At 41.6% G+C, this 25,637-nt stretch overlaps 4 protein-coding genes across 6 annotated transcripts; 2 read left to right on the top strand and 2 right to left on the bottom strand.

Moving 5' to 3' along the window:
- Window positions 1-423: 423 nt before the first annotated feature.
- hrob (homologous recombination factor with OB-fold) lies at window positions 424-9,090 on the bottom strand. Of its 2 annotated transcripts, XM_065964302.1 has the most exons (11): window positions 8,727-9,090; window positions 8,531-8,581; window positions 7,377-8,360; window positions 7,095-7,178; window positions 5,446-5,580; window positions 4,382-4,490; window positions 2,789-2,874; window positions 2,519-2,641; window positions 2,363-2,379; window positions 2,172-2,332; window positions 424-563 (listed from the first exon to the last, which is right to left on the bottom strand). In XM_065964302.1, the coding sequence occupies exons 1-11, from the start codon at window positions 8,727-8,729 to the stop codon at window positions 508-510; spliced, it is 1,809 nt and encodes a 602-aa protein (XP_065820374.1). In that variant the 5' UTR covers window positions 8,730-9,090; the 3' UTR covers window positions 424-507. The 2 variants fall into 2 exon arrangements, with proteins under 2 accessions (XP_065820374.1, XP_020488226.2); XM_020632570.3 differs by having other exon boundaries at window positions 2,172-2,379.
- A 301-nt stretch (window positions 9,091-9,391) lies between these two features.
- asb16 (ankyrin repeat and SOCS box containing 16) lies at window positions 9,392-13,931 on the top strand. Its single transcript, XM_065964303.1, has 7 exons — window positions 9,392-9,661; window positions 9,818-10,186; window positions 10,261-10,528; window positions 11,577-11,985; window positions 12,143-12,226; window positions 13,038-13,148; window positions 13,242-13,931. Exons 2-7 carry the CDS (start codon window positions 9,844-9,846, stop codon window positions 13,425-13,427), a joined length of 1,401 nt encoding a protein of 466 aa, XP_065820375.1. The 5' UTR covers window positions 9,392-9,661; window positions 9,818-9,843; the 3' UTR covers window positions 13,428-13,931.
- Window positions 13,932-14,268: 337 nt separating this feature from the next.
- Window positions 14,269-18,161, top strand: tmub2 (transmembrane and ubiquitin-like domain containing 2). Its single transcript, XM_020632567.3, has 3 exons — window positions 14,269-14,463; window positions 15,917-16,545; window positions 16,928-18,161. Exons 2-3 carry the CDS (start codon window positions 15,932-15,934, stop codon window positions 17,307-17,309), a joined length of 996 nt encoding a protein of 331 aa, XP_020488223.1. The 5' UTR covers window positions 14,269-14,463; window positions 15,917-15,931; the 3' UTR covers window positions 17,310-18,161.
- Window positions 18,162-18,321: 160 nt separating this feature from the next.
- On the bottom strand, window positions 18,322-25,577 carry atxn7l3a (ataxin 7 like 3a). 2 transcript variants are annotated; one of them, XM_020632565.3, is made up of 13 exons: window positions 25,326-25,577; window positions 24,706-24,805; window positions 24,491-24,623; window positions 24,227-24,398; window positions 24,018-24,115; window positions 23,893-23,915; window positions 23,754-23,799; window positions 23,215-23,252; window positions 23,040-23,108; window positions 22,851-22,894; window positions 22,184-22,255; window positions 20,905-21,041; window positions 18,322-20,819 (listed from the first exon to the last, which is right to left on the bottom strand). In XM_020632565.3, exons 1-13 carry the CDS (start codon window positions 25,331-25,333, stop codon window positions 20,593-20,595), a joined length of 1,167 nt encoding a protein of 388 aa, XP_020488221.2. In that variant the 5' UTR covers window positions 25,334-25,577; the 3' UTR covers window positions 18,322-20,592. The 2 variants fall into 2 exon arrangements, with proteins under 2 accessions (XP_020488221.2, XP_029132934.2); XM_029277101.2 differs by lacking the exon at window positions 22,184-22,255.
- Window positions 25,578-25,637: the final 60 nt, after the last annotated feature.

Raw genomic sequence — 25,637 nt, 5'->3', positions numbered from 1 at the left:
CATGGGACGTGTGCCCTGCAATCCCCGCCTGAAAACCCTCTGATATACCTCTTAATGCATGGCAAACAGGCCGGGGTCACGCTTTATCCACTGCTCTGGGAGGATCGGAGAGACAAGCTGGACTGAGAGTGGAAGCAAGGACACAAACTTTAAAAAAAAAAAGGAAAATGCAGAAGACACACCTCGCTTTTCATTTTTGCACAATTAGATAATCAGTGCTGTTTAGATAAATGCTGGGTTTCAATGTCACTGCTAGATAGTGCCACAATGGACACGACTTCAAAGAAGAAAGAGGATTGAACAAAACAAACAAACACAGTCTTGAGATAATTATGGTTATATAAGAGGCTGATTAGTCGGAGTTCTGTAATCAAGCATGTCGAGCATGTGAGGTCTAATTAGAGAAAAAACATCCACACAACATTTCGAGAAGGAAACCGTTTATGTGTAAAGTAAAGGGACAGTAGTGAGAGAGTCTGTGCAGAAGTTCTAGGCTCTAGAAGAACATTAAAGGCTGTAGGTGTCCTCGGGTAATTCTCCCAGCAGGTCATCCAGGTCATCATCTGCACAAAGGACACAGACGATAACATGCAAACATGTGTCGTGTCATCACATTCACAGCAATGCAAACAACATTATAGTAGGCTGCAAAAAACCACCTTTACTACTTCACTTTTTTTATGATAGGAAAAAAGTGCCACAACATGTTTACTGATTAAGTTTTCCATTCCTGTACAGATAGACTCTGGGGAATCTACGCCTTGAAACGTTTGATAACATAAAAAAGTAAAGACTGTATAAATAATAACCAGCCCAGTTGGGTATAAAAACACACTCAATGGTCAGAATTGACATTTTAGGAAAATGCCAGTATTACTTATTAAATGTGCACACAGCTATTATGAATTAATCGATGAGAGGTACTTGATGGTGATCCGTTAAGTTTTTGAGACTTATTCATTCGTCCTTGGGCGCATGGGAGAACCTTTTTTTTTTTTTGTTTACCCCTAATATGTAATGACAGATATCTCACTTTTTATTTGTGCTTAGAGATGACCAGCGATCATTTCAACCATAGGACATTTAAATTAAAGTTTCTGACAAAATGTCTGGTTTGTTCTCATAAAATTATGAATCCTCAGAGTTGTTTTGTGTATGAAATAACATCCTCAGTTGTGTTTTTAACTTTTTATCTCAACTTCGCTCGTTCACTTGTAGAGCTGATCGACTTCTTAAATCACCCTCAGCCGCAGCAGATATGCAATTACAAGAGGAGTCCAGACGCTTCCATCCAGAGAGCAGAGGAACATTAGTCTCCAGTTTAAAAAAAAAAAAAAGTAATCCGCTTTAATTTGGAGGCTTAATTAAATGTTTGGAGGGAAAGTGATGAAGGCCGTTTTGGATTTGAGAAGTTTATGGATGTGCTTTCTACCTGAAAGCATGGGTCAGTGGTGACCAACAACACAACTGTGACTTGAAATATGTAGGGTACAACAAATCACTATGCAGGTTCATGCTCTGTACAGTAAACCTGACTGGTAAAAGAAAGCAGGATGATTGTTTTTTGAGGAAAAGGAAACTAACTCGTGTGGTGATAAAGATGTGCCGCTTTGTCCACAGGAGTCACCAAAAAAAGGAAAGTTCCTCACAGCAGATTTAATTTCATTTTAAATAATCCTTTGTAGGAATAGTCCAGAGGAATGGTTGAAGTCCCATTCCCTTGTTGATGCTGCAACAACCCTGATCCATTAAGCCTTATCTTTATTTCTCTCATACACCTGAAAGGAACTTTGATGGCCCTGGACAAAATGTCAGTGGCTCATCATGGTCGTTAGAATTCTCCCTTCTAGAAATGTTAACTGTTATTAATTATTAAAGTAATAGTGGTGGAAATCTTTGACTGACAGATTGATGTTAGAATATGAAGGTCTCATTTAAGAGGCGGTGAAGGCTAACCTTGACATGTCGTAACGTTTCATAAAATTAGGAGATTAAAAGTTCAAATGTGATAATACTACGCACATCATTTCAAAAATGCTGATTCAAGCACTTCTACTTTGTATTGTGAATCATTGAGTGCGTCTCATAAAATATTGAGTTTTCACTCCAGGGCTAAATGTCTTAAAAGATTTGTTTAATGCATCAAAGCGGTGACTAAAACTACGTTCTACCTGCATCCCAGCCCGAGTCCTGTGCTGCTGACTTCCCAGCAGCCTCTTGGGGGCCCCTCGTGAAGCCGGTTGTAATGTCCGCTGAGGCTTGATTGCCTTTGCTCCCCTCCTCTCCCTCGTCATCCTCCTCGTCAAACACGAGGTGCATCCGAGACACGGGCTCCCGGCTGACACTACGAGAGCGAGTGGGCGACGGCGACATCGGCTCCTGGACGGAAACAGAAAATAAGAGGAGATTCGAGCGGACAGCTGACAGCTTGACGGAGTATTTCCTGAATGACAGGTTTAATATTTATTGGATTGCAGCTGTGCTATTCTTGTTTGCAGTTGACAGATGATGCACTCACCAGGACGACTGGGGGGAGCTGGGTGGATGACGAGCCGACTCCATCAGGGGCGTAGATCCTCAGCAGGTTGTTTGGCGTCACGTTCAGGTAATGGTTTCGATGGGAGGGGGAAAACACACCCACCTGTCCACAGAGACAACACCGTGAGTGGATTTGAAAATGCTCTAAATACAGGTTAAACTAAAAAGAACTGAACTGCAGATGGTTCGTTCATTCTCAACTCAGCGTTATAAACCGATGCGTTAAAGACGCAGAATGTGTGAATCTTACTTGTTTGAGAAGCAGCACAGCTCCAACCTTCAGCTCCTCAACTCTGTCCTCTAGGAGGCGCCGATGCACCGTTCCCTGAATCTCCCCTTCAAAACACACAAAAAAAAAAAAAAAACAGACAGAGGTTAATTAGAAGAATGTATAACAAATTCCGAGACGTCGTCCAGTACCCTGGGGCTACAAATAACAATTATTTTAAAAACGTGATTAATCAGCAGATTATATTCATAATTTACGGTTTGGTCTTCATGATGTCAGAAGCTGAAGTTATTCTCATCAAGACATCCCAAAGCACTAAGAGAATCTTCAAATTACTTCTTTTGTTTGAAAGACATTTGAGATTTCACATTCAAGATAAAACCACCATGTGTGACAGTTTTGCTTCTGAATCAATAAATAGATTATTCTTTCACCAAAATAAGTGGCTTTCATTTTCTTTTTGTGTCACCTCTATAACTGCACACCGATCCTTACAAAAGGTAAATGATGGCGACACGTCATCATGACATAGAACCAAGATTAACCATTTTTGTCAAACTTCTTAAAACAAAAACACCCAATGACACCTTTACATTCGTAGACTCTGGACTTTTCTTTTAAAACAAAAAAAAGGAAACAGGAATGACAATGTAATGGATCAAAATCAGTGCAGCAGAATCAATGTTTGTTTTTGTGTATGTGCTCTATAAAACATCCACAAATGAGTGCAATCGTCGTCCAAAATCCGACAAATATCCAATGTGATGTCTGAAAAAGTGCCTATTTTGTCAGAACAAGCCCTCAAAAACCCAAGAATCTAACCACAATGAAACCTAAAGAGAGGAAGAAAAGCATCAACCGGTGCCATTACAGAAGCAGGAAGCAGAAATGTTTTGTTATTTCTGTTTGATGAATGACTCAGCAACAATTTGGTGAGTTTGTCCTTCCTTTTGATCCATCAACAAGGGTATATATATGTAGTCACCGGTGCCAGCTGACTGCTTGCTGGTGGGAAAGCTGTAGACCCCCCCCCTCCCCCCTCCTCTGCAGGTGGGAGGCACATACTGACAGATCGCTCCCTTGTGGAGTCAGGAGCACTTATTACCCACCCACCTACTGCTGATGCCAATCTACTGCAATTGAATCACTAATAAGCACTTAAGTCCAGCGTTGAGTACAACATCCACATCCACTCCTCAGTGTTAACAATCAGCAGACCTCATGTGGCGGCTCTCTGGGGGCCATGGCAACCGGCTAAGCGAGGATCAGAGAGAAATGGGTGGAGGGCCGAAGACGGAGGCGGAGAAGGACAACAGGCTGTCGGGGGGGGAAAGATGGGAGTGTATTCACGTGTATATGCTGCAGATATGTGTGTGTGTGTGTGTGTGTGTGTGTGTGTGTGTGTGTGTGTGTGTGTGTGTGTGTGTGTGTGTGTGTGTTATTGTTGGAGTAATCAAGCATGTTACATTATCTCTCGTACCATGCAGCGCTCAATAAGGCGAGTTCACCGAGCAAATGTCAAATGTGAAGCAAACAGTTTAAAGCTCCCTTCACAAGGTTATTTTTTTCTTGTATGTGTATGTGTGTGTGTGTGTGTGTGTGTGTGTGTGTTACCTGTGGGGTCTTTAAACACAGCCTTGGCGTCAGCATGCGTGTGGATGATGCTCTTCAGGAGCACGGCCATGTTGGGCACTTTGTTTCTTGCCAGCTGTTTCAGCACAGCCTGCGTCAGTGAGGGAAAATAAAAAACATCATCCATGAATACAAGTCTTCTCTAACACAGCGTAAATGTTCATTTTGAAATCATGTGCGTTTTAAAAAAGGTGAGGATATTTCTCGTTGAGATGAAAACTGTCTCAGGACATGGGTAAATAAACGCAGATCAAAATATGAGTTATCGTCTTACCGTGTGACCTCTATCTACCAGGGATGAACAGAATGGCTACCAGGGCAATCTTTACATCTTGAAATCCCTCCTCAATATCACCAATGCTGTTTTGTCTTTGTTGAATGTTCAAGTTTTTACATTTCTGTTTGTTTTTTGGCATTTTCGCCTTAATTGGAACAGTTATACAGTGAAGTTTTGGACAGGAAAAAAATAAAAAACGCAGCTGCCTCTGAAAGCAAGTTTGTTAGGAATCCATAACTTTAGCCAAATAAATCACATATCATACTATTTTTTTTTTTTTTTTTTAATCCTGAGCTCACTTTCTGTGGTTAAATACTTGTGTTGGGGGGTGGTGAGGGTGTCAACTTGTTCAGTACTTTAAACAGGGATGGTGTGGTTAAGCTGAGGTCCATGTGTTGGATAAAGAGCTCAGCCAGAGTCCTGCCAGTTATTGAATGATTAAAATATGACATTTTAAAGAGCTTGCAATGACTGCCAGTAAAAAAAAAAAAAAGGAAAAAGGAAGCATTATTCCGTAGATGTGTCTGCGTTTAAGAGCAGAACCACAGCAGAGTCTCCATTAGTTTGATTGATGAGTGACCGTACCCTTTATAATTACAAAACACCTCTAATACAGCTCCTTCATTTGTCCTGATTATACCAACAGACCTCCTGCAGTGACACACACTGGCTGTTATGATGTAGGAGAAATAAGAAGAAGAAGAAGAAGAAGAAAGCTTGGACCTAAAGAAAAAAAAAAGAAAAAAAGAAAACATGTGTTGATAATGACCTTTCGTAGCACCATGACAACGCTGTACGAGTGCAGGAAGCACAAAGGGTTCCTCTCATCCAATCCCGTCTCGGCCTTCATGGATGCCCAGGCGCCGCCGCTGAAGTCGTCTTCCTCAGTCTGCGAGCTGGAGCCCTTTAAATCAAAATCCAAACGTGCTAAATGGACAATGCGTGTTGTTTTGCTCATATGAAAAGACGCGATCCTCACCATGCGCCGTCAGTAGATCAGATAGCACACTTTTTTTTGAGGGTGGTATCAAGTTTGCGCACGTTTTAAGACACGCAAACCTTTAGCAAATCAGGCCCTTAGTGTAGTAAAGGTGGCTTACTTAAATCATCCGCCAACTTCCTCCTTTATTTTTGATGTATCGACTTGTTTCCAATGTTTCCTTCGACGGCTCAAAGAAAAGTTTCTCTGTGGTTAAAAACATTGGGCATAATGTAAGTGGGCTCATATTCTAAGAAAAGGTGTAAATGTTTTAGAAATATTCATCCAGACATAACAAATTTCACACCTATTATGACATCACACAATAACATCAGGTTTATGTTTTTTTTTTTAATACAGATGTTTCACTGTGGCACATCTGCAACCAGATTGTGTGGACATTCACTGTGGCACTGCGGGCTGGATCACTTCCCTTTTTGGTTTCAAAATAAAACAGCCATTTAATCAGTTATGTCCAAAGTCCAACAGCATGCTACAGTTACTGCATATTAGAGTATTTCTATGAGCTGCTGTAGGAAAACCTAAAGTGAAGTCCTGTCAACTGCAGACCGAACATTTATAAGTACTCTCCTCAGTATCACATACAGAAAACAAGGAAAGCGCTCCAAATTGTATGTTTGGTCATTTATTGATTCTCTTGTCATAATAAGTTGAGAAAAACATCCATTCCGTGAACGCACAAATCGATCCAGGTTCTGTGCTGCTTCTTTTTTTTTTTTTTTAACCCTCCTAAGTGTGCGGAGAAGAGGAGCCGTTCCCAGCATGCAGAGGATGAGATCATGCTGCTGTTACTCCTCGTTCACTTTGATATTCAATCTTTCTCTTGTTTTAGAAGGTGAAAAAAAAAAAAATTGTCAAACTTGAAAGGAATTTCCCAGGAGAAATGGAAGGAAACATTACTGGGAGTGTTCGATTAAGAGCTGACTGCAGCAGCTTTGAGCTGGACTTTTCCCCCCCACTGGGCTCTGCAGAGGTGCTGAGCGCAGCATTTCAAACAGGACGTTACGTTCCAATTATTCAATAAACTGATCAGTAAATTGGCAGAAATGATTCTATTTATCTTATTGATTTTTTGTTCAGAAGTTTTTTAGTAAAAATGAGAAGAAAGAAAAATTCAAGGTTGTAGCTTCTCTAGTGAGGATATTTATTTTGTTTTAATCTTCTATGACATAGAATTGGACATTTGGATTCTGGAGTGTTGTGCAGACGAAACAAGACGATTGTTAATTTTTTCTCCACTTTCGGACATGTTGATGCACCAATCAGTGGCATTAATCGTAAAAAAAAAATGGCTGACACATAATTCAATTATGTTATAAATCATCAGTGCAGCTTTAGATGACATCATTTTTTTCAGTTTATAATTTTCACATTTCACATTTTTTTTTGCAGATCTCTGTCTCTTGTGATTGAATTACCTGGCTTGGTAACCGTGCAGCAGCACCGTGAGCGGGAGTCACAGGAACAGAAACCACTATTTCATCCATGCTCTGGCCCTGTGGCTGAAAGAGAAGAATTCAATTATTACTGTGCGCCACTGTGGGAAAAACAAGCTCATAACTGGTAGATTCCATTGACAGTCATTTCGTTACCCGCACAGCAGCAGCGTTAAGAGACCAAAAGAGACGTTAAAGAGACGCAGCAACAAACAGAAGGGGAGGAGGGGGGGGGGGGGAGTTTTAGTGCTGGATTAAACTAACCTGCTGTGGCAGGAGTCCAGCGGGGCCGGGGAAGCGCCGGGTCCTGGGTCTGTGAGGGTCAGAGCGAGGCCTCTTCTTGGGAAGCTTATTGGATGCAGATACCAGCTGGACCAGACGGTTGGTGAGGACCGGCGTGTGATGGGGATGAAGGGGCAGAGAGGAGGAGGAGGAGTTGGAGGGAGAGGGCGCCGGAGTGACTGTTTCAAAGAGGCCACGTGCCTGAGGAGAGGTTCCTGGAGTCGTCCATTGTCTCTGTGGCTGGTGGGGCTTGATGAGTGTCCTGGAAATGGGGCTGGGGACTGGAGTCCGCGGAGGGGCTGACGTGGAAGGAGCGCAATTTCGGTTTGGTGGTCGAAATTGAGGAGTGGAGGGACTCTGAGGACGTACGTTATGATTAGATGCTAATCGACTCCGGTGGGTTGCGTTGAGCTCTCTCAGACTCAGATGCGTTGGTGTGCTGCTCCTCCCACAAGTTGGGGGACGCAGCGCTTTGGCTGAAGATGCGGCATCAGCAGAGGGCGCACGTATTGCTTCAGCAGAAGGTTGAAGCGGCTGCCCAATCTGACCGTCAAACCCATCCAAGTCTGCCAGGTCGACATCCCAGTCGTCGAAGTCATCCTGAGCCCCTCCGGGCGTCAGTGGGTGACCAACATTAGCGTTACTCTTTTTCGTGGCCAAATCAGGCGCAGAGTTATCGACTGACGAAGGAGGGAGGGATCGGGTCTGATTGGAGGAAGAGGACGAGGATGAGGAGAGCTGCCTCAACCCCGGAGCAACAGTTTGTCCGGCAGCTGTGTGCGTGCCGCTCTTGGATGCTGCGCCGTCACACAGAGCAGCGGATCTCTCTCCCGGCTGCCGAGGGCCATTTTCCCCCGGCTCTCTGCGAGAAACAGAGGAAGACCGCAGAGCACATGATGATACAGCAGCTGCCACATCGGCTGGTCCAGACTCGGAGTGGACAGCCCAGTCTGTCCCCAACAGGTCCTGAGACACACACACACACAGACAAACACACACACAAACAGTGTAAGTGAGGATTAGCAGAAGATGGATGACTGTGACAGAATGTTAACAGGCAGAAAGTTCAGTATTAATTGAATCCAGGTGTGTGTGTGTGAGAGAGAGAGAGAGAGAGAGAGAGAGCTGGGACTCACCTCATCGTCAAAATCATCTCCGATGCTGAACAGGCTACTTAACTTGCAAGCCTGCAACACAGGTAACAGCAGCACACCAATCAAAAAGTCTGTACAGTTTGCACTACAAGCTATTAAACAAGTCATACTAGAATGTGTTACAAGGGTGAAGAGAGGACGCTAGCTCCGTAAGCTAGATTTGATTTGGCTCACTTACCATTGAAGTCAGAAGATTTCGCTTTGACAGTCGTATTTGATCAGGTACACTCACTTTGATAAGACGTCAAATGCCAATTCAATGACGGCCTTGTTTCATATTTCTACGATTCTTTCGCAACTAAACGCTGCTGTGGTTGTGAAAGTAAAAAAAAAAACTTGGGTTTGCTACACACTGCTGCTATGCTTGGTATCGCGCCGCCACGTTCAAAACACGACGTAATGACGTAGTTCTTACAAAGAGTGTTTGAGAAAAACAAGAGCGTTCCCTTCTTGCGTAAATCCGCAGCGGTCCAACATCGTATTGACCGTGTTTAAAAACGTGTCACTGCGTTTGAGAGGTAGGCCTATCTAACGCTGAGTAACAGCTGACTTAAAGAAAGGGGCGTCATTAAAGAGGTCACAATATTCAATGTGTGTAATGTGACGTAAATGCTCTCACTGAAACGCATAGAAAAGAGAGGACAGACAATCATCATATGGCTGGAGAGTCCAAAGTCCACTGTTAAAGCCAAATCTTAACTTCAAATTAAAAAAGAACACGGGCATTTATGTAAACTGGCTTCCAAAACCAGTCAATAAAAGTACTTTTCCTCTCCAATAGATTAGGAAGGAGCCGGATGTTGCCTATCTTGACATGTCTATCTACTTTGTTTCTGAGGGCCGTTTCGTGGACGAGGATGCTGGATCAATACTGCCGTTTGCTGGCCATTTGGGGTACTGCAAGTATCAGCTTGCATCCTGATCTATTAATACCTACAGTTGTGCTGAAGTTGTGTTCGAGCAACAATCGTGTGACTGTGTCCACAAATGAAGGGCATTTAATTCGGAGCTCTGTTTGTGATATTTAACATGAAAAGAAAGCAAAACTGGTTAAAAAAAAAATAATGAGAGTTTTTGCTTGACCTCTGCCAGGACCCCTGTGACTCCATGAGGGTGAGTTGAAGCTGAAGGCTGATCTTTCTCTCAACAGAACAGCCCTAGTGCTATAGAGAAAAGTCCCTGCTGCTTTACTGCATGACAAACAGATTCAACTTACAGCTTGCATAAAACAAGAAAATGGCCTAACATACCTTCTACTGTGATTTGTAGGTGCATCTTGTCATATTCAAAGTATCATGTCAAAGGACACATTTCCGTTCTCTTCCACCTCACTGCGCTCTCTGAGGCTGGAACAGGAGTTTCAGGAGTGGGAGGATGCTCGGCGATCATTGGCTCACAGGAGAACCATGACCAGGGCCCCGCTGCCCCGAGCCCCAAGGCCTCCAACGAGGCAGCAAGGGCAGCGTCTTCAGGAGGTCCGGGCCCCTCCACCACAGGTCCGGTGCAGGGACACTGCGATCCACAATACTTTCATGTGTGGGGATATGAAGGGAGTGTATGCGGTGCTGAAGGACCCTGGGATGGTCAATGCCCTGATGGAAACAGTACATGAGGAGATGATATGGGCTCCAGAGATGGGTATGATTTCTAAACATCTGTCTGATGAACTTAACATTAATGAAAACTTGACAGCCTTTCTGTTCCCCCGCCAGGCATGTGGACGCTGAGCTCCAAGGTGAAACAAACTTCAGCACTACGACTGGCTTCCAGCAGAGGGCACACAGGATGTGTGGAAGAGCTGCTGTTCAGAGAGGCTGAGGTGAATGCAGACCCTGGAGGAAGCACAGCTCTCCACGATGCCTGCGCAGGCGGCCATACTGTCTGTGTCCAGTTGCTGCTTGGCCACGGAGCAGATCCTGAAAAGCTGTCTGTAGACGGCAGTGCTCCTCTTCACCTTTGCACCTCTGCCCAGTCATTCCAGTGAGTGACACAACCATTTGTACTTTGAACTTGTGCCATATGTTCTCGGATTCTTCTATTGTTATTATAAAAGTCTTATTAGAAAACATTCTAAGAAGACAAAAAGCGAGTAAAGAATGTAAGGGAATTATCTTTTTTTTTATTATCAAAATAGCTTGAACTTCAATGGATGTTAGAGGTAAAAGACTCACTTGAAATTTCATTTGTTTAAAATGACTGTAGTGGCAGCTCAAATTGTTTCATACTGTAGAGCAGGATAAAATGAGCACGCACACAAAAAAAATTTGAAAATAGCCAACAAAAAAAATCAAATGGTGATAGACCTTACACATAAACAATGAAATGTTGAAAATGTCATCCACAGAAAAAAATAACAAGAGGGATAAAGGAACATTATGAAAACCACGGGTTAGGACTTAGGACTCATGCAAACTTTGGAAACAAATGACAAGGAACTTAAATTCAAGCCAGCCAAAGACGCAGAGTCCCTTAAATCCTAAAGCACACTTTTAGAGAGATTATGGGTCTCCCATGCATTTCTGCTGTAATCCTTGAGATGACTAAGTGGGCAGCTGCTGAAAAAAGCAGGTCTAAGAGAAAGGATGCCATGCCATGTAGTGTTTTATAAACGAGTAGGAGTGTGTTCAAATGTATATTATAAACTGCTGTAATACAATGAGTTGGTAAAAAAAAAAAAAAGAGTTCTGAGAGGTCTTAGTGAGGTCCTAGTCTGTCGACGAGCTTCAATAAGAGCATTAAATGATCTAGAGAAAAAAAAGTTAAAGTCACCCCAAGGTAATAGTCCTGCATCTTAATATTATTAAAGATTACTATCTTAATAACTTGGCCATAAATATTAAGATGTAGGAACTTATGTTGCATCCATATATTAATGTCTTGTAAACATTGCACTATCGTATCAGTGCATGCTTTCTACGTAAATGACAAAGTGAAACATATAGACTTATAATGAAATGAACCTAAATTAGATTCTTGATGATGTCGATGCTGGTGCACTGTGTGAACACCATGCGAACCTTCTGTTCAGGTGTGCTGCGTTGCTGTTGAAAGGAGGCGCAGATGTCAACGTGAGGATGAGGGAGTCGAGGCTCACGCCGCTGCACACAGCTGCTCGGCGAGCCCTGGAGGAGCACGTGGAGCTCTTCCTCAGCCACGGAGCCGATATATTGGCCACAAACCAGGAGGGGGAGACCCCTTTGAACGCTGCGTGTTCAGGCGTTGAGAGGCCCTCGGAGGCAGGCCGTTATTTGCATGTGATTCAAAGCCTGTTGGGTGCAGGAGCTGACCCCAGAACTGCAGGCAGGAAGCAGCACACACCCTTGCACAATGCCTGTGCTAACTGCTGCCCTCGGATTGTAGACATCCTCCTGCAGCATGGAGCCAAGGCAGATGTGACCAACTGTGCAGGATACACGCCAATGGACTGTCTGTTACAGGTAGGCTCATAAAGGCTGGGTGCATTTCAGTAGAGTTAGTGAGTTTCTTAGAGCTACTTTAATCAGCAAAGTTTAAAATCTAAAAGGCACTGATACATTAAAGATGTTTTTTTTTTAACTAAGGCAATGTAGTAAACATAATTGTTTCTGGTTTAAGGTGGTTGAAGATTACCCTGATCAGCAACCGGAAGCAATAGCACGGTCACTCCTGAACCATGGAGCGAAGCCAGTTTTACCAAAGGTATGTTGAAACCTGAACCTGAACCAAATTAAAAGAATTAGATTTACGGTTCTCTAATGCAAACCTGACCCTGAGGTGATCAGTCAGTGTCCTTTCTTTTCCCTCTTACCTCAACCTGAACCCAAGTTCATTCCACATACAGCACTTAGCTGTCTCTCACGAACATTCAACGTAAGCAGTACTCCTGAGCGTAGGGAGACTCGCTTTTGGGAAAGACCATCAAAATGGAAAGTTAACTTGGTTAAATGCTTTTAGTGGTCAACAATGAGTTTTTAGAGAGATCTGGGCTTTTGGTCATGAATTAAAAATGTGAAATAATAACATCATTGCAGTATAGCTTTGAAGACCAAGCAACAAATCAGATAATCCCTTACACTATGCACAACACAATTTTTAGATTTTATATTTGAACTAAGTACACAAATGAAGATCTGAAAAGTAAATAATTAAATAATTAACTGGTATGTAAACAAAAAATTGGAAGGAAAGTAAAATATGATATTATGCAATGAAGTTAAGACCAAATTACAAAGTAATATGTCAGTTTAAGGCAAGCGGTCTCATGTAACACATCATCTGTAGTCAGTGTTTTCATTAAGAAGACAACATTTATACATATATAACATAACATTTAAATAGTGAAAATATGGTTTGAAGAAAACGTCATTTTGATAACTAGACAATTATAAGATGCAATTTTTATTAGAGTCTGACACATATGGATACATCGATAAAATCTCTCCTCTTTACTTATTCAATATAGCTCAGCTGTGTTTTTTCATTTATTTTAAGAAGAATTTCTTCTCTCCAGATGTTGAAGCAGTGTGTCCTCTCTCCTGCCACTCTGGAGGTGATGTTGAACTCATATACATCCATCCCTCCCTGTGATTGGATGGACTGTCTGAGTGCTGATATATACGAGGTGAATTATCTCTGTTTTGTTACATTTCTTCCCTATAACTCTTTATCTACATTCCAGTGCTTTAGTATCTGTTTGTCCTTTCCCCTGTCTCAGGAGCGTCGCTCTTTCTTCGACTTGGTGCGCCAGCGGAGCACTCTGCCACGCTCTCTGCAGCATCTCTGTAGATGTGCTTTGCGTCTGTGGCTCGGATCTCGGTGTTATTCAGCTGTCAGTAAACTGGAAATTCCCAGCTCTTTAAGGGATTACCTGCTGCTGTGTAACGATGGGACACTTCAGTGACTTATCTTTTTTTTTTTATCAGTTTAGTTCTTCTTTAAATTTAGATCTACTTTTGATTGCAATAAAATGTTGTTTCTTCTGATATTTCTAACTTGAGCTTCACTCATGTTAGCTTTTTTCAAACAGAAAAACCATGATGTCGTTGAGTAAGATATAATATTTCAAACACAATATTAACGAAATGATAGGCCTACCTAGTTACAATATTAAATACATGCTTACACACGGGCGGCTGTGGCTGAATGGGATTAGTTACTTCTGATGGATGATACTACATAGCTACATGATCACTACCATCAGTGTGTGAAAGGGTGTGAAAGGGTGGGTGTGACATGCAGTGTAAAAGTGCTGTTTATAAGCTCAAGTCCATTCCATTTACCATTTAACCCTGAATTGCTCCCTCTGCTTCGGTGGCGGTGTATGAATGGTATTAGTTACTTCTGATGGATGATACTACATAACGACCACTACGATCAGTGTGTGAAAAGGTGTGAATGGGTGGGTGCTTTGAGTAGTCGGAAGACTAGAAAAGCGCTATATAAGCCATTTACCATTTACCTTAGTATAAATATTTCACTATCTATAATAAAACACCAAAAGGGCCCACTAGGAGTCCTTTTTAAAATGTAATACCTTAAGTTAACTTCTCTGTAATTATTATTTTAGCTATATAAGTAAAAAATACTATATATAGCCTATAATGTAGAACTCCGTAAAATTGACCTAATGAATACAATCTGTGCACTTTATAAATTTCCTTTGTCTTAAATCACCAGACTTCAAAATGCACACACAAATCTTCCACACCATTATTATCCTGAATGTAGAATTCAACTGGTGTGAATGATCATAATAATATGAGGTCGCAACAGGCGTGTTTTTCCAAAACAAACGCCCCCGACTGGCTCCGTAAATACGTGATGACGTCACACCGCCTCAACGCCTCTGTGTTTATCATGTTGAAGAAGAAGCAGCTGCTAACTAGCCAGCACTGAGAGCCTCGTCTTCAAACATGCTCTGAATTCATAGCTGGCAGGTAAGCTCATTTCATATCTGCACGTTGAAATACACGCATGTATGTTCCCACGACGTCCAGTTTTCGCCCTGGAAACTGTTGGAAGACAAAACAAATGGGAGCAGCCAGATTTGCAAAACGCCGAAGGTCGTTATTCGGCTAGCAAAGTAGGCTAGCATTCAAAAAGCTAACTTCAGCTCATTAACTAGCGACACCAGCATAAACTGCACCTCAACAAGTTGGCAGGGCGGAAGGTTTTGGTTGTGCGTTTTGAACGTTTTGTCTGAAAGGGCTAAAGTCAAGTGTAACTACTAACGTGGCAGGAGGGGAACCTTGTTTTGATCAGCTGGATGTTTGAACATAGCTTGCTCTCAGCTACAAGAAACAGCTGTTGACCAGCCCTTAAAGCTGCTGCGTGTCTTTATGTTAAGTAACACAACCTACATAATGCTAATGCACTTTCCACATTGTTGTTTCTCTTAAAAAAAGAGGCAGTATTGCTTTCATTAAACTTGATAATCTATCTCCAGCCGGTTTCTGACTCTCCGTTTTAAAGTATTTATTGTGTGAGGAGACGCGTAAGGATCCAAATGTTGTGTAAACTCCAGTCAGTGTCTTGTGTAAGGTAGCCTTTGGCTTAAACATGCAAAGGCTTAGTCAACCCTACCAGAATAGAACCTATATCATGATGCATGGCCAGAGCTGCTTTTTTGTATCATTGTAGTGGTTTCATTGTGTTATCAGGTGTATATATAATTTGTGTTGTTCTTACTCTCTCATGTATGTGGATAAGTGAATTATAGAATATAATTTCTTTAAAAGATGCTTTAAAAAAAAAAAAAAAACAGGACCCAGAGTTTCACAATAATAGTGAATGAACTGTGTGTCTTTTTTAAAAAATAGATAATGAATTGACATGAAATATAAACCCTACTGGTTCAATAAATGGTGGATCACAATTGATTCAGCAAAAAATGCCTCGTCCAGCTTCTTGATTTTTTTAAAAATAATTGACACATTGGTCGTCTTATTAAATAAAAAATACATCTGGGTTTGGAGAATCAGTTGGACAAAACGGGAGACTTCGGGTCTTGAACTGATGCTTTTACAGTATCGAAGGTCCTAATGGATGAATATAGTAATTTTAAGAAGTCGTTGTAATTTTACTTTGTCCTGACGTTGTGTAGGTAGTAGTGAGATAAATATGATTACACGATGTTGAAATTAAGCATACGTTGCAGCCTAATATTCCTGGCAATTCAATTGTGAAGCTGTAATATGAGTGTCTGTTGTGGTAGATCCTTGTTGATTTGAAGCTGTAAAAAAAATGGCATGATTAACAACATTGCCTACAACGGCTTAATTATAGGACCGATAATAAAGGTGAAGACTGCACACACATTCCACTTTTTTGGTCACATTGTTTAGCGGCTGTGTTTTTTTTTTTGTTGTGTCATGTAACTTGTGTCTGCAGGTTTGCTGAACAGAGATGGCAGTGTGTGCACTGACCATGTTGGATGGGATGGAGGGTGAGGTGACCGCCGCAGGGGGAGTGTTGCTCCTGGTCCTGGCCCTTGTATTCGCTTGGCTCTCGACACATGTGGCCGACCGGGGAGATCACATACTGGGCACCATCCTCACCGTGGGCGCCCATGCCTCTCTGATCAGACTGGGAGGCCCCGACAGCTACAGTGGGGGGTCCCCCAGCGCTGACACCTCGGAACAGCAGACTCCTTCCCCCTCGCAGGAAAACAAGCCCGACGACAGTGAACAAGGGACGGAGAGAGGAGAGGGTGAGGGAACAGGGGAGGGAGCCGACGGGGTCAGGACAGATCTGCTGCTGGACATACAGAGCAAACAACCACAGGCCGGAAGGCTGCAGGCTTCAGATGAGGAGGATGATGAAGTGGAGGATGAGGAGGAGGACGAGGAGCTGGAGGAGGAGGATAAAAAGATATTGATGCATTTCCCAGTGTTGTCCAGCACCATCACCCCCACCACTACTGCTACTACACCACTCATCTCTGTTCGCCTTAAGTTTTTAAATGATACGGAGGAGGTAGCTGTTGTAGAACCACAGGATACAGTGGGCGTACTGAAAAGGTTGGTCATATAAAAGCATGTTCATTAAAAGGAAAACAAGTTGTACTTTTTAAGGACATGTGCATGCTTGCTTCCTTGCAGAGTGGGATGAAAAGATGGATACGATTCTCATGAATGCATGGAAGGAGTTTAGATAGTTAAGCTTAGCATTAAGACTGGAAACAGGACCAAACAGCTTGTAACCTTTAGACGGAGCCTGGCTAGCTCTTTCCCTTTGCTTCCTTTCTTTATGCTAAGCTGAGCAACCATCAGTAGCTTTTTATCTATTGTTAAGACAAGAGATTGGTGTTCATCTTCCAATCTCACTCACTACAGCAGCTACAAAAACATATTTTCCTAAAATGCCTATTCTAATATATCTTTTACCCTCTCTCCGTCTCAGTAAATACTTCTCAGGTCGGGAGCATCAAATTAAACTCATCTACCAAGGCCAATTACTGCAGGATCCCAAGAGGACTCTGTTATCCCTAAACATCGCACACAACAGCGTAATCCACTGCCACATCTCCCAGACCCTGCACGAGCCCTCTCCAGAGGAAGGGGCTCAGTCCGGGGTCGGGTCCGGGGTATCTGGAGGATTCAGGGCTGCCGGAGTGGCCATCAGCACCGGCAGCCTGGTGGTGCCTGTGTTTGTGGTGATTCTGGCTGTGGTATGGTACTTCCGCATCAACTACAGGCAGTTCTTCACTGCCCCAGCGACCATCTCCCTCGTGGGAGTCACTGTGTTCTTCAGCTTTCTGATATTTGGGATGCACAGCCGCTGAAAAAAAATGCAGAGAAGAGGGCACACGCTTATAGCTGAATGTTGAGAGGTTGCGTAAAAATAACTACAGCAGTGGGTTATGTTTGGAGGGACGGACATATTGGACATTTTAAAAGAGTTGCTTAGTGCATAGCCACAGCTGATTGGATCCTGCACTGTGTGTGGTGAGTGTGTGGGTGGCTAGGTGAGCCTGTTTGTGCATGCACCAAGATAAAAACAAAACAGATGATTTTACAATATGTGGGGTAAATAATAACCAGCTATAACTAAACCATAGCTTAGCAACTCTACAAAAAAAAACAACATTGTCGTCAGCCCCATGCTTTAAAAAATGTCTCTCTGTCTGCTTTTATTGTTGCTTAAAGATCATGACTCTTTCCTGTTCGTCATTGGTCTCAAAGGCCTCTGTTTCTGTGTTTTAAAAAAAAAAAGATATAATTAACAGGTAATTGCAAGAATCTAATACTGTTTGGAACCACTCACTGTTCTGCGTTCCAGTTTTTCTCTTTTATCGTTACTTTGTGTTCTTTCAATGATTCAAGCTCTATGTTAGCTAACGTGGACTGTACAGCTGCATCAGTGCTAGGCCGTAAAATTCAGATACTTTTGTTGCTGAAAAAATATTGCTTTGTAGAGATAGGCTAATTTCAATAATCACTAGTCAATAAAATAGAGACCTTTGGAGAAGATATTGTAAATATATTGTGTATTTTCTGTAAATAAAATGATAGAATGAATCAGATGAACCTGCATCTGGCACTTAAAGATTTGGAGTGGGGTATGGACCCTCTCCTGATTCTGCTGGACTGCTCTGGCTTCAGTGATGTCTCAAATTAAAGCATTTTAAACCAAAGTGGTTGAAGTGTCTGTTTGGAGTCTCAAGAAGCGAGCCTCTGTGTAGAGGCTTTTGTTTATTAACAAACAAAGATGATGCATGTCCCATCAGTTAAGAAACACTATGTTCACTCATTGACACAAGCACAGAAATGTTCTGCATAAAAAAAAAAAGTGTAGAAAATTCACAACACTGGGGTTTATATTGTTGCATTCATACTTGCAAAACAGATACACAAATAGCATCAAGAGAAAATATCAGCTGATTACATGTTCAAGGAAAAATGAATCACATTTATTGAAGTATCACAAAAACAGTTCATTCATCTTTAGTGCACATCACAAGACCTTAGTGGAAAAAGCCGAAGGGGGAAAAAAAGGCCTCAACCCAATTCATTTAAAATCTTAACCATAATTGTATTATAATAAGGCTTTGTCAACCAATCTTGAGAAAAACAACACAATGCAATATACTTTTTGGGAGTGTATGACAACTTTTTAGCAATATATACTGAAATAAAATACTTTACATAGTGAAAACAAACAGATTGATATTTATCAAGGTATTTTATATTTCCTTACTACACATCCCAAAGGATTTAAACATCATGGATTAGAATTTATAAAAAATAGGGCTTCCAAATGAACTGTTGAAAAAATATGTCAATTGCTAAATTTCAACAGATGATCACAATAAAGTGCATTTCTAATGTCATGATTGAAATTCCATTATTTTGCATGTCAAAAAACAATTTCATGGTTTTATTTCTCATTTTGTAGTCTTATGCTAAGTGTGCTTTACTTCCAGTTTGGATAAAAAAAACTATCTTTTATTTTGAAAACACGGAAAAAGGAACTTGCTACAGATCGAATAGTTAATGAAAATAGCTAAAGGACTTGGTTAGAAGTGACATTTTTAATGTCTGTTACTTTTGACTGGTCAACTGGGCTGTCTGGGAGTTTCCTAAAGTGAAGTGAACCATTCAAAGGTGCTGCAGGTTTTTTATTTCCATCACTCTGGCTGCAGGAAGATTTTTTTTTTTCTGCCAGCCCAAGAGTGAAATAGGGGGGCAGGGGCAGGCTGTCCTGAAAATGTCAAAAGTGCATATGAGACATTTTGATGGACTGATACCTTTTAACCCCTTGTTTTCTCTACTTCCTCATAAATTCATACAGTCCCTAAGTTTTGTGTCAATATTCAAACAAAATGTATCCTTCTAATCAACAATAGTAAGAGTTAACATAGTGTGTTGGTTTATCCAATCAAGAAAAACAAAATGTTTCCTTTGACATCAACTAAACAAAGAAATATGTACAAGTGAAATAGTGCATCCATCCTCTAAAGCATGTGACACATTTCCCAACAGTAACAGACTCCTCAGGATGAATGACGAGCAGAACTGCAGCACAGATCACATGATCTTTAAAGTGAACAAAACTACACACCACAATGATTGTTCTGACAAAAACAAGACACAAGATTCATGTTTAGTTTTCTGACACACACGTCATTGTATACATTAACTGTACAAGTTTCTCCAAAGCCTGCTGGTCAATCAAATATCTAATCATGTACATACATCACGTTAAAGGCGTTGACTAATAAAAGATGAATTATATAGGTGATGTCATTAAGAAAAAAATGAAATATTTTAAACGGCACTCACACTCGAGGAATGTCACATTCTTGGATGCATAGTTTTATGAAAATATATATACATGAACTACACACACACACACATACATGCATATACAAACTACACACTGAATGCAAGTCAGCAAAAGAGGCACTCAAACACAACTGTGCAATACAACGCTAGAGTTAAAAAGCCACTGAGTAATGAGAAATCAGGTAAACTTGCGTTGAGTGATGAAATGAAAAGCAGTTTTAGTTTGATGTGCAAACAAATGCAAACTATGTAAATCAAAATGTAAGGTTTTAGGGCAGAAAAACACTCAAAGACCAAAACTAAGCAGCATTTGCAAGTGGGCTAAAAGATTGACCTATCAACCAGACACATAAAATTCACTCAGTGACCCCAACATGGCGCTATAATTAACATTTGGAATTTTCTCCGACAGCTTGGCTCTGATTCAAAATGATTAAGCTCATCAATTTCTCTGCATATTTGCTCCAATGGTTTCATTTAAAAGGTTTTTTTTTTGTGTGTGTGACAGGCAAAGTAACAGGCCTTACTGCATAACGTCAGTGGATTAACGGTGTCACATCTTTGGATGACAACGGCTCAAGTTCCTGCAGATACTCTGACTGGACTTACTGTTACTTTACAAAAACACGATTGTTTAGGACAGAGGGGTTTATTTAACCTCTTACCTTGTCAAGGAATAAATAAATAAGAACTACTAAATGACGTTTCATTCAATCCTGTTCAAACTTGTACATGTGGTCATGACAGAAGGAACTGAAAAGAAAGGCGTTCAGACAGAACTTAGTTTAAGTCATCGTAGATACTGGAGATGGAAGGTGCTGGGAGTTTGGGCCTCTTTTTTTTGGTCGGTAAGCTGATATTACTCTGAGAGCTGCTGCTGCTGCTTCCTCCTGTCACATTTCCTACTCCTACTCCTCCTCCTCCTCCTCCAACGCCTCCTACAGCGTTCAAACTGAGAGGTGTCCTCTTCTTTTTCTTGGGCCTCCTCGAATCTGAATGGTTAGTACCTGTGAGAGGGACAAGCAAGTTACCTCTCTTTTACTTTTATACTAAAAAAAAAAATCCATTGTGATGCACTTTTAACTTCCTTACTGGCTTTAGATGAGGCAGAGTCAGCAGGTGAAATATCTGGGGAGTCTTCCCACTGCAGGCGGCTCATCAGGGTCTGTCCATCCGGAATATCGAAACTGTCGCTCTCCACCACGGCCTCTGCATCAGGCAGTGAAGTCCTACATGTAACACAGACACAGACAGGTTCTGTTCGACTGGTTGGCACAAAAGTAATATCAATGCCATTTTTACCAAAGCTCTTTATTTGACAAATTCAACCCCCGTCTCATAATCATAATATAGCTGGTGTACTTTTGATTTGAAACTTCTGACACTACTACTGTTCTGTTAGCAGGAAGCTTGTTGATTTGAGCAGTTAGCCACTAATACAATACTAACATCTGTGCCTGCATGAAGACTGCTGCACAGTTTAACAAAGTAAAATGCTGATTTAGTGAACTTGTGGCTGGTAGCCCATAAAGGATTTTAAGAGAAGCCACGTGTGTAAGGGTTTATAATCTTTCTTATAAATCAATGTCACGGTCAATACACACACTTCAGTTTCTGCAATGAACAAGTGTAATTATCAGTACGATATGCACTGCAAAGTTTTAACACTACAATAATCTAAACTTAAGAGGAAATACATTTGAACATTTCCAAACATTTACTGTGTGATCTTGGGTTGTGATAGAAAGTAACACCTGTGGCTGTTGTAAAATGGACTGCAAAAAAAATAATGCTAAAGCGAGAACAGAGTTTGGTAGTGGTGCTGGTTGAGCTCAGGCGTTAAAGCGGAATCCCCCTGAGCGCAGAGGCTGTAGTCGACGCATCGGTCGCAGGTGTGACTTCCAGCCGCGACCCTATGATGCATACCCCCACTCTCTCCTCGCCACATTTCCTGTCTCGCTTTGGCTCTCCTTTCCAAGAAAGGCAAAATGCCAAAAAAGAGAAAATAATAGTTTTCTTTGAGCTTGGTGTCTCACAAGCTGATATGGATGTGTTCGGCTAATAACAGGCAAGAGAAAAGGTTCTGTAAAGGGAAATGACACTGGTGGCAGTGTGAAAGGTCGACAGCACACTTGGTTTCCCTTCATCTGCAGCGTACTCTTCTCCTGGTAACACATGAGAGCTGGGCCCCCAGTCCTGAACCACAGTGCTCACAACAACACTGGCAGGCAGGATAGTTCTGTCCGATCATAAAACAGTGAACTGGATCAGCAAGCATCGGCACAGCGCTCATTCAAACATGACTTTTGTTAAGTAAACCTGCAGGTGAGGGAGGGGAGGTAGGAAAGGAAGGGGCACAGGGCACACTCACGCGGACGGCCCCAGGAGGAACACCCTGACGGCCCTCCTCTGTTCGTCCGTGTGCTGGGGACACCGCTGAGACCTGGTGGGACACAAGGTGGCATTTTACATCCCCGACTGACGCCCCCCCCCCCCCCACCTCCCCCCCACCCCAACGCCAAAACACTGATACAGCCAGGGAGGGAGGTTGGACGGACACAATCAGTGACCAATCAGAAGGAGCGGCGCAGGAATGAGGAGTTACAGGTTATGTAATGTCACAGGTTGGTCACTGACAGGGTCTCTGCTCAATTAGGATTCTGTTTGGAATTGTTTGATGGTTTTTTTTTTTTGCATGATTTGCCACTTGTGTACCCCTGAGTTAGTCCCAACATACTATACATGATCATTTTCAAAGAAATACATTCATGAAACTGATCATGCGTCCACATTACACATGCAACAACGATTTTAAGTTCAGACGACTTCTCGATGAGATTTTGTTTCACAGAAACTGAAGCACATGAAAAAGGTACGAATTAGGAGGCAACTATTAGAGGGCCAAGTGTTACAATACCTGACACCATCCTGTACAATGACAAGATACAAGCACCACGGATGCAGCTACGTTTTTCTCCAACAGCGACGGAGTTTCACCAGTTGTTTATCTATGAGCCGGTGGATTTGAAAGTAATTACCTGGTACACATCTTCTTGGTGTGCTCAGAGATCACCCCACATTGCTGTAGTAAAACAAAAAATAATCAAAATTTTAGGATCAACATCCGCTTGATTAAAAATAGAGATATATAAAAGTGACCGATTATCCTCATTAACAGGTTGCTACAAATCTTCACATGCTTGGCTGCTTTAGCGCAGGATGCTTACTGTCGTTAAAAAGGATCGCACTTCATCGGGACCCAGTGTTTCATAATTGATGCCAGTATTATAGTTGTACTGAAAAGGAAACAAGAACAGTAATCGACACTTTGCGACAACACGAAACAAATCCTAACTGACGCTGTGCTCTTGCATGAAGCATGAACAGAGGAGGATCTTTCACCTTGTACGGCTCTGACGCGACACCGCTCCCCAGCTCACCTGGGGAAAAAAACAAAAACATAGAAAGTGAGTTCTCTTCTCTACACCACATGCACCCTTGTCACCACCGAAAGAGGCTGAACATCCAATGCTAATGAGCGAATAGAAATGAGTTTGCTTGTCCTAGAAAATGATCATTCTTCATTATGGCCAATCAACCCAATAACAGTTGCCTTTACGCACTGTTTTGCAGGATAACAGTCCCTTGAATTGTCCGTCACAGATGCCAATCAATACTTAAATAAACTCTCTAATATATCATTATAACATGTCATTACCAAGCTAGTCACAAGTTATGCAGCTTTTTGCACGTTAACTTGCACGACGTTCCCAAACGTTTCCTATAAATTAGCAAAATTCCTTCCACTTTTAGTCTCTGTGTATTCAGTGAATATCGCATTGTGACTGACATCTGCAATTCGGGCCCTGTGTTAGCTGATGCTTGTATTACGTTACCCTGTGGTCTGATTAAGACCTCTGATGTCTGAATTCTCCGCTCACCGTTTTTATGTTTCAAAGATTTGGATCGTCTCGGAGAATTTTGATTCTGCACAGATAAAATCATTTCAACCAGATTATCCTCATGATATGTATTAAAACGTATATTAAGTCAAAAAGTAACACCAGTGCAAAAAAATACCTTATCTGACTTCCTCTTCTTTGCTGTGACGTAGAAAGAAAAAAAAAAACATGTTTATCATGCGGAAGTTTCCAAATAGCCTTCTTCAATTATTTCTTTACTTTAACAAATTCTAAAATGCTGACCTTTCTTCTCTGCCCCGTACGACCAGTCGTTATCGTTGAGGTCATCATTGTCTTCCTGGTCGCTCTCTGATTTGCTCATGTTGTTATTGCTGGCTAGCCTGTAAAAAAAAAAAAAAAGTAAAACAAATCATTTTGGTCATCTGATTAGATGTTTATATTCAGTTTTGATTAACACAAGGATTAGTCCTGAATGATCTCTATTGGCTGACCTGCGGTTGGCAATGCGACTGCTGTTGCGGCCCATGCCGAGACACTTCTCCAAATGCGGGGCGAAGCGAGAAGCTGCGATCAACCTTTTGCAGTTCGGGCACTCGCACTCTTTGTTTTTCCACTGATTGTACACTTGACCGAATATGTCCACTCCTGGTTGATCCACTATTTCTGGAAGACAAATATAAAAGGCACACACTAAAAGCAATGCCCCCCCAATGAAAAACAACAACCAAGAAGACGCTGGACGTTAAGGTTCCTACCAAACTCCTTCAAGCTCTCTTGGTCCGTTTCGTCTAAGAAAAAATAGCCCTGTTTCACGGCACGATGCACCTCAAAACACAGGCCCAAACAGGCATCTTCCACCAGCTCAGAGTAGATGTCATGGACCAAGGCCTACAACAGTCAAAAAAATAAATCATTTAAAATACAATAAAATAAAAACAAGATCAGATTAAAGTAAGAATGAGTTCTAAACCTCCAGCTTGGTGTTGTCTGGGCCTGACAGGGGCATATCCTCCATTTTCATTTGAAAGTCTGTGTGGGGAATCTTGGTAGCAGAGTAATGAGATTCTGACCTGAGGATTTGAAACAGAAAAAAAAAAAAAAACACACTCACAATGAGAGATAGTAAATGTAAATGTCATCAAGTGACCAGTTTAGGAATAAAAAAATAGTTTAAAAAAAGAAATGGCTAGTAACTCGTGTGTCTGTTTAAAAAAAAAAAAAAAAAACACATGCAGGTGAAGTCATGTGTCTGATGTTGGTCCTCAAGCTGTTTTTATTTCCTGATATTAAAGAGCAACATATTAAAGAAAAATCAATAAAAACAACGTCGCCAACTTCTTCCTGATAGGAAACAATAGTTAATACGGTAACACTAACACCTGTAATGACAGTAGTTAGTAAACTCAACACTGTTTACCTGCAGCTTACATTACTTTACAGAGTTAGCATTCGTTAGCTTCTCCTACTAGCTCCTCTATTAAACAGGCCTGTAAGTCGTCTCCAAGGCACATTCAGACAAATTAATTGCATACAATGTAAACGACGTTGTGTTTTTTACATGTCACCCAAAAAATGGGTTTTTCCTCTTACCCGGTCATACCGTAAACTCAGCCTGAACCTGGCAGATTGTCAGAGGGGGGCAACACCATCATGTCTATTTCAGAAAACGTAGATAACATGTCCGGGTTGCTGCTACACCCATCTTCATTATTTAAAAAAAAAATAAAAAAAAATAAAAAGAACCTCGTTGAGCTGTTTATTTGGGCAGGTGTCGGTTAAATTAGCGACACAAAACCCGCCTGACACGGACGAGGCCAAAAAGTGAAGAACCCAACAGAGGAGTACAACAGACGACATTCTGGGTTACCTTCAAAATAAAAGCCCCGAAATACCGTCTCTGTA

This window comes from Labrus bergylta, chromosome 16 (genome assembly GCF_963930695.1).
Source record: "Labrus bergylta chromosome 16, fLabBer1.1, whole genome shotgun sequence".
Lineage (NCBI taxonomy): Eukaryota > Metazoa > Chordata > Actinopteri > Labriformes > Labridae > Labrus > Labrus bergylta.
Note: the sequence above shows the minus strand (reverse complement) of the source record. Positions and strands in the feature narration are given on the sequence as shown.

Coding starts and splice junctions, on each gene's coding strand:
- hrob (XM_020632570.3), bottom strand. Junction 2,875..4,381: donor TGTGTTTAAAGACCCCACAG/GTAACACACACA, acceptor TGTGTTTTGAAG/GGGAGATTCAGGGAACGGTG. Junction 2,642..2,788: donor CTGTGCTGCTTCTCAAACAA/GTAAGATTCACA, acceptor CTCTGTGGACAG/GTGGGTGTGTTTTCCCCCTC.
- asb16 (XM_065964303.1), top strand. CDS start 9,844: ATGTCAAAGGACACATTTCCGTTCTCTTCCACCTCACTGCGCTCTCTG. Junction 11,986..12,142: donor CAATGGACTGTCTGTTACAG/GTAGGCTCATAA, acceptor TTCTGGTTTAAG/GTGGTTGAAGATTACCCTGA. Junction 12,227..13,037: donor CGAAGCCAGTTTTACCAAAG/GTATGTTGAAAC, acceptor TCTTCTCTCCAG/ATGTTGAAGCAGTGTGTCCT.
- atxn7l3a (XM_020632565.3), bottom strand. Junction 24,116..24,226: donor AGTCGCATTGCCAACCGCAG/GTCAGCCAATAG, acceptor TTTTTTTTACAG/GCTAGCCAGCAATAACAACA. Junction 22,256..22,850: donor ACCAAGAAGATGTGTACCAG/GTAATTACTTTC, acceptor GTGTCCCACCAG/GTCTCAGCGGTGTCCCCAGC.
- tmub2 (XM_020632567.3), top strand. CDS start 15,932: ATGGCAGTGTGTGCACTGACCATGTTGGATGGGATGGAGGGTGAGGTG. Junction 16,546..16,927: donor ACAGTGGGCGTACTGAAAAG/GTTGGTCATATA, acceptor TCTCCGTCTCAG/TAAATACTTCTCAGGTCGGG.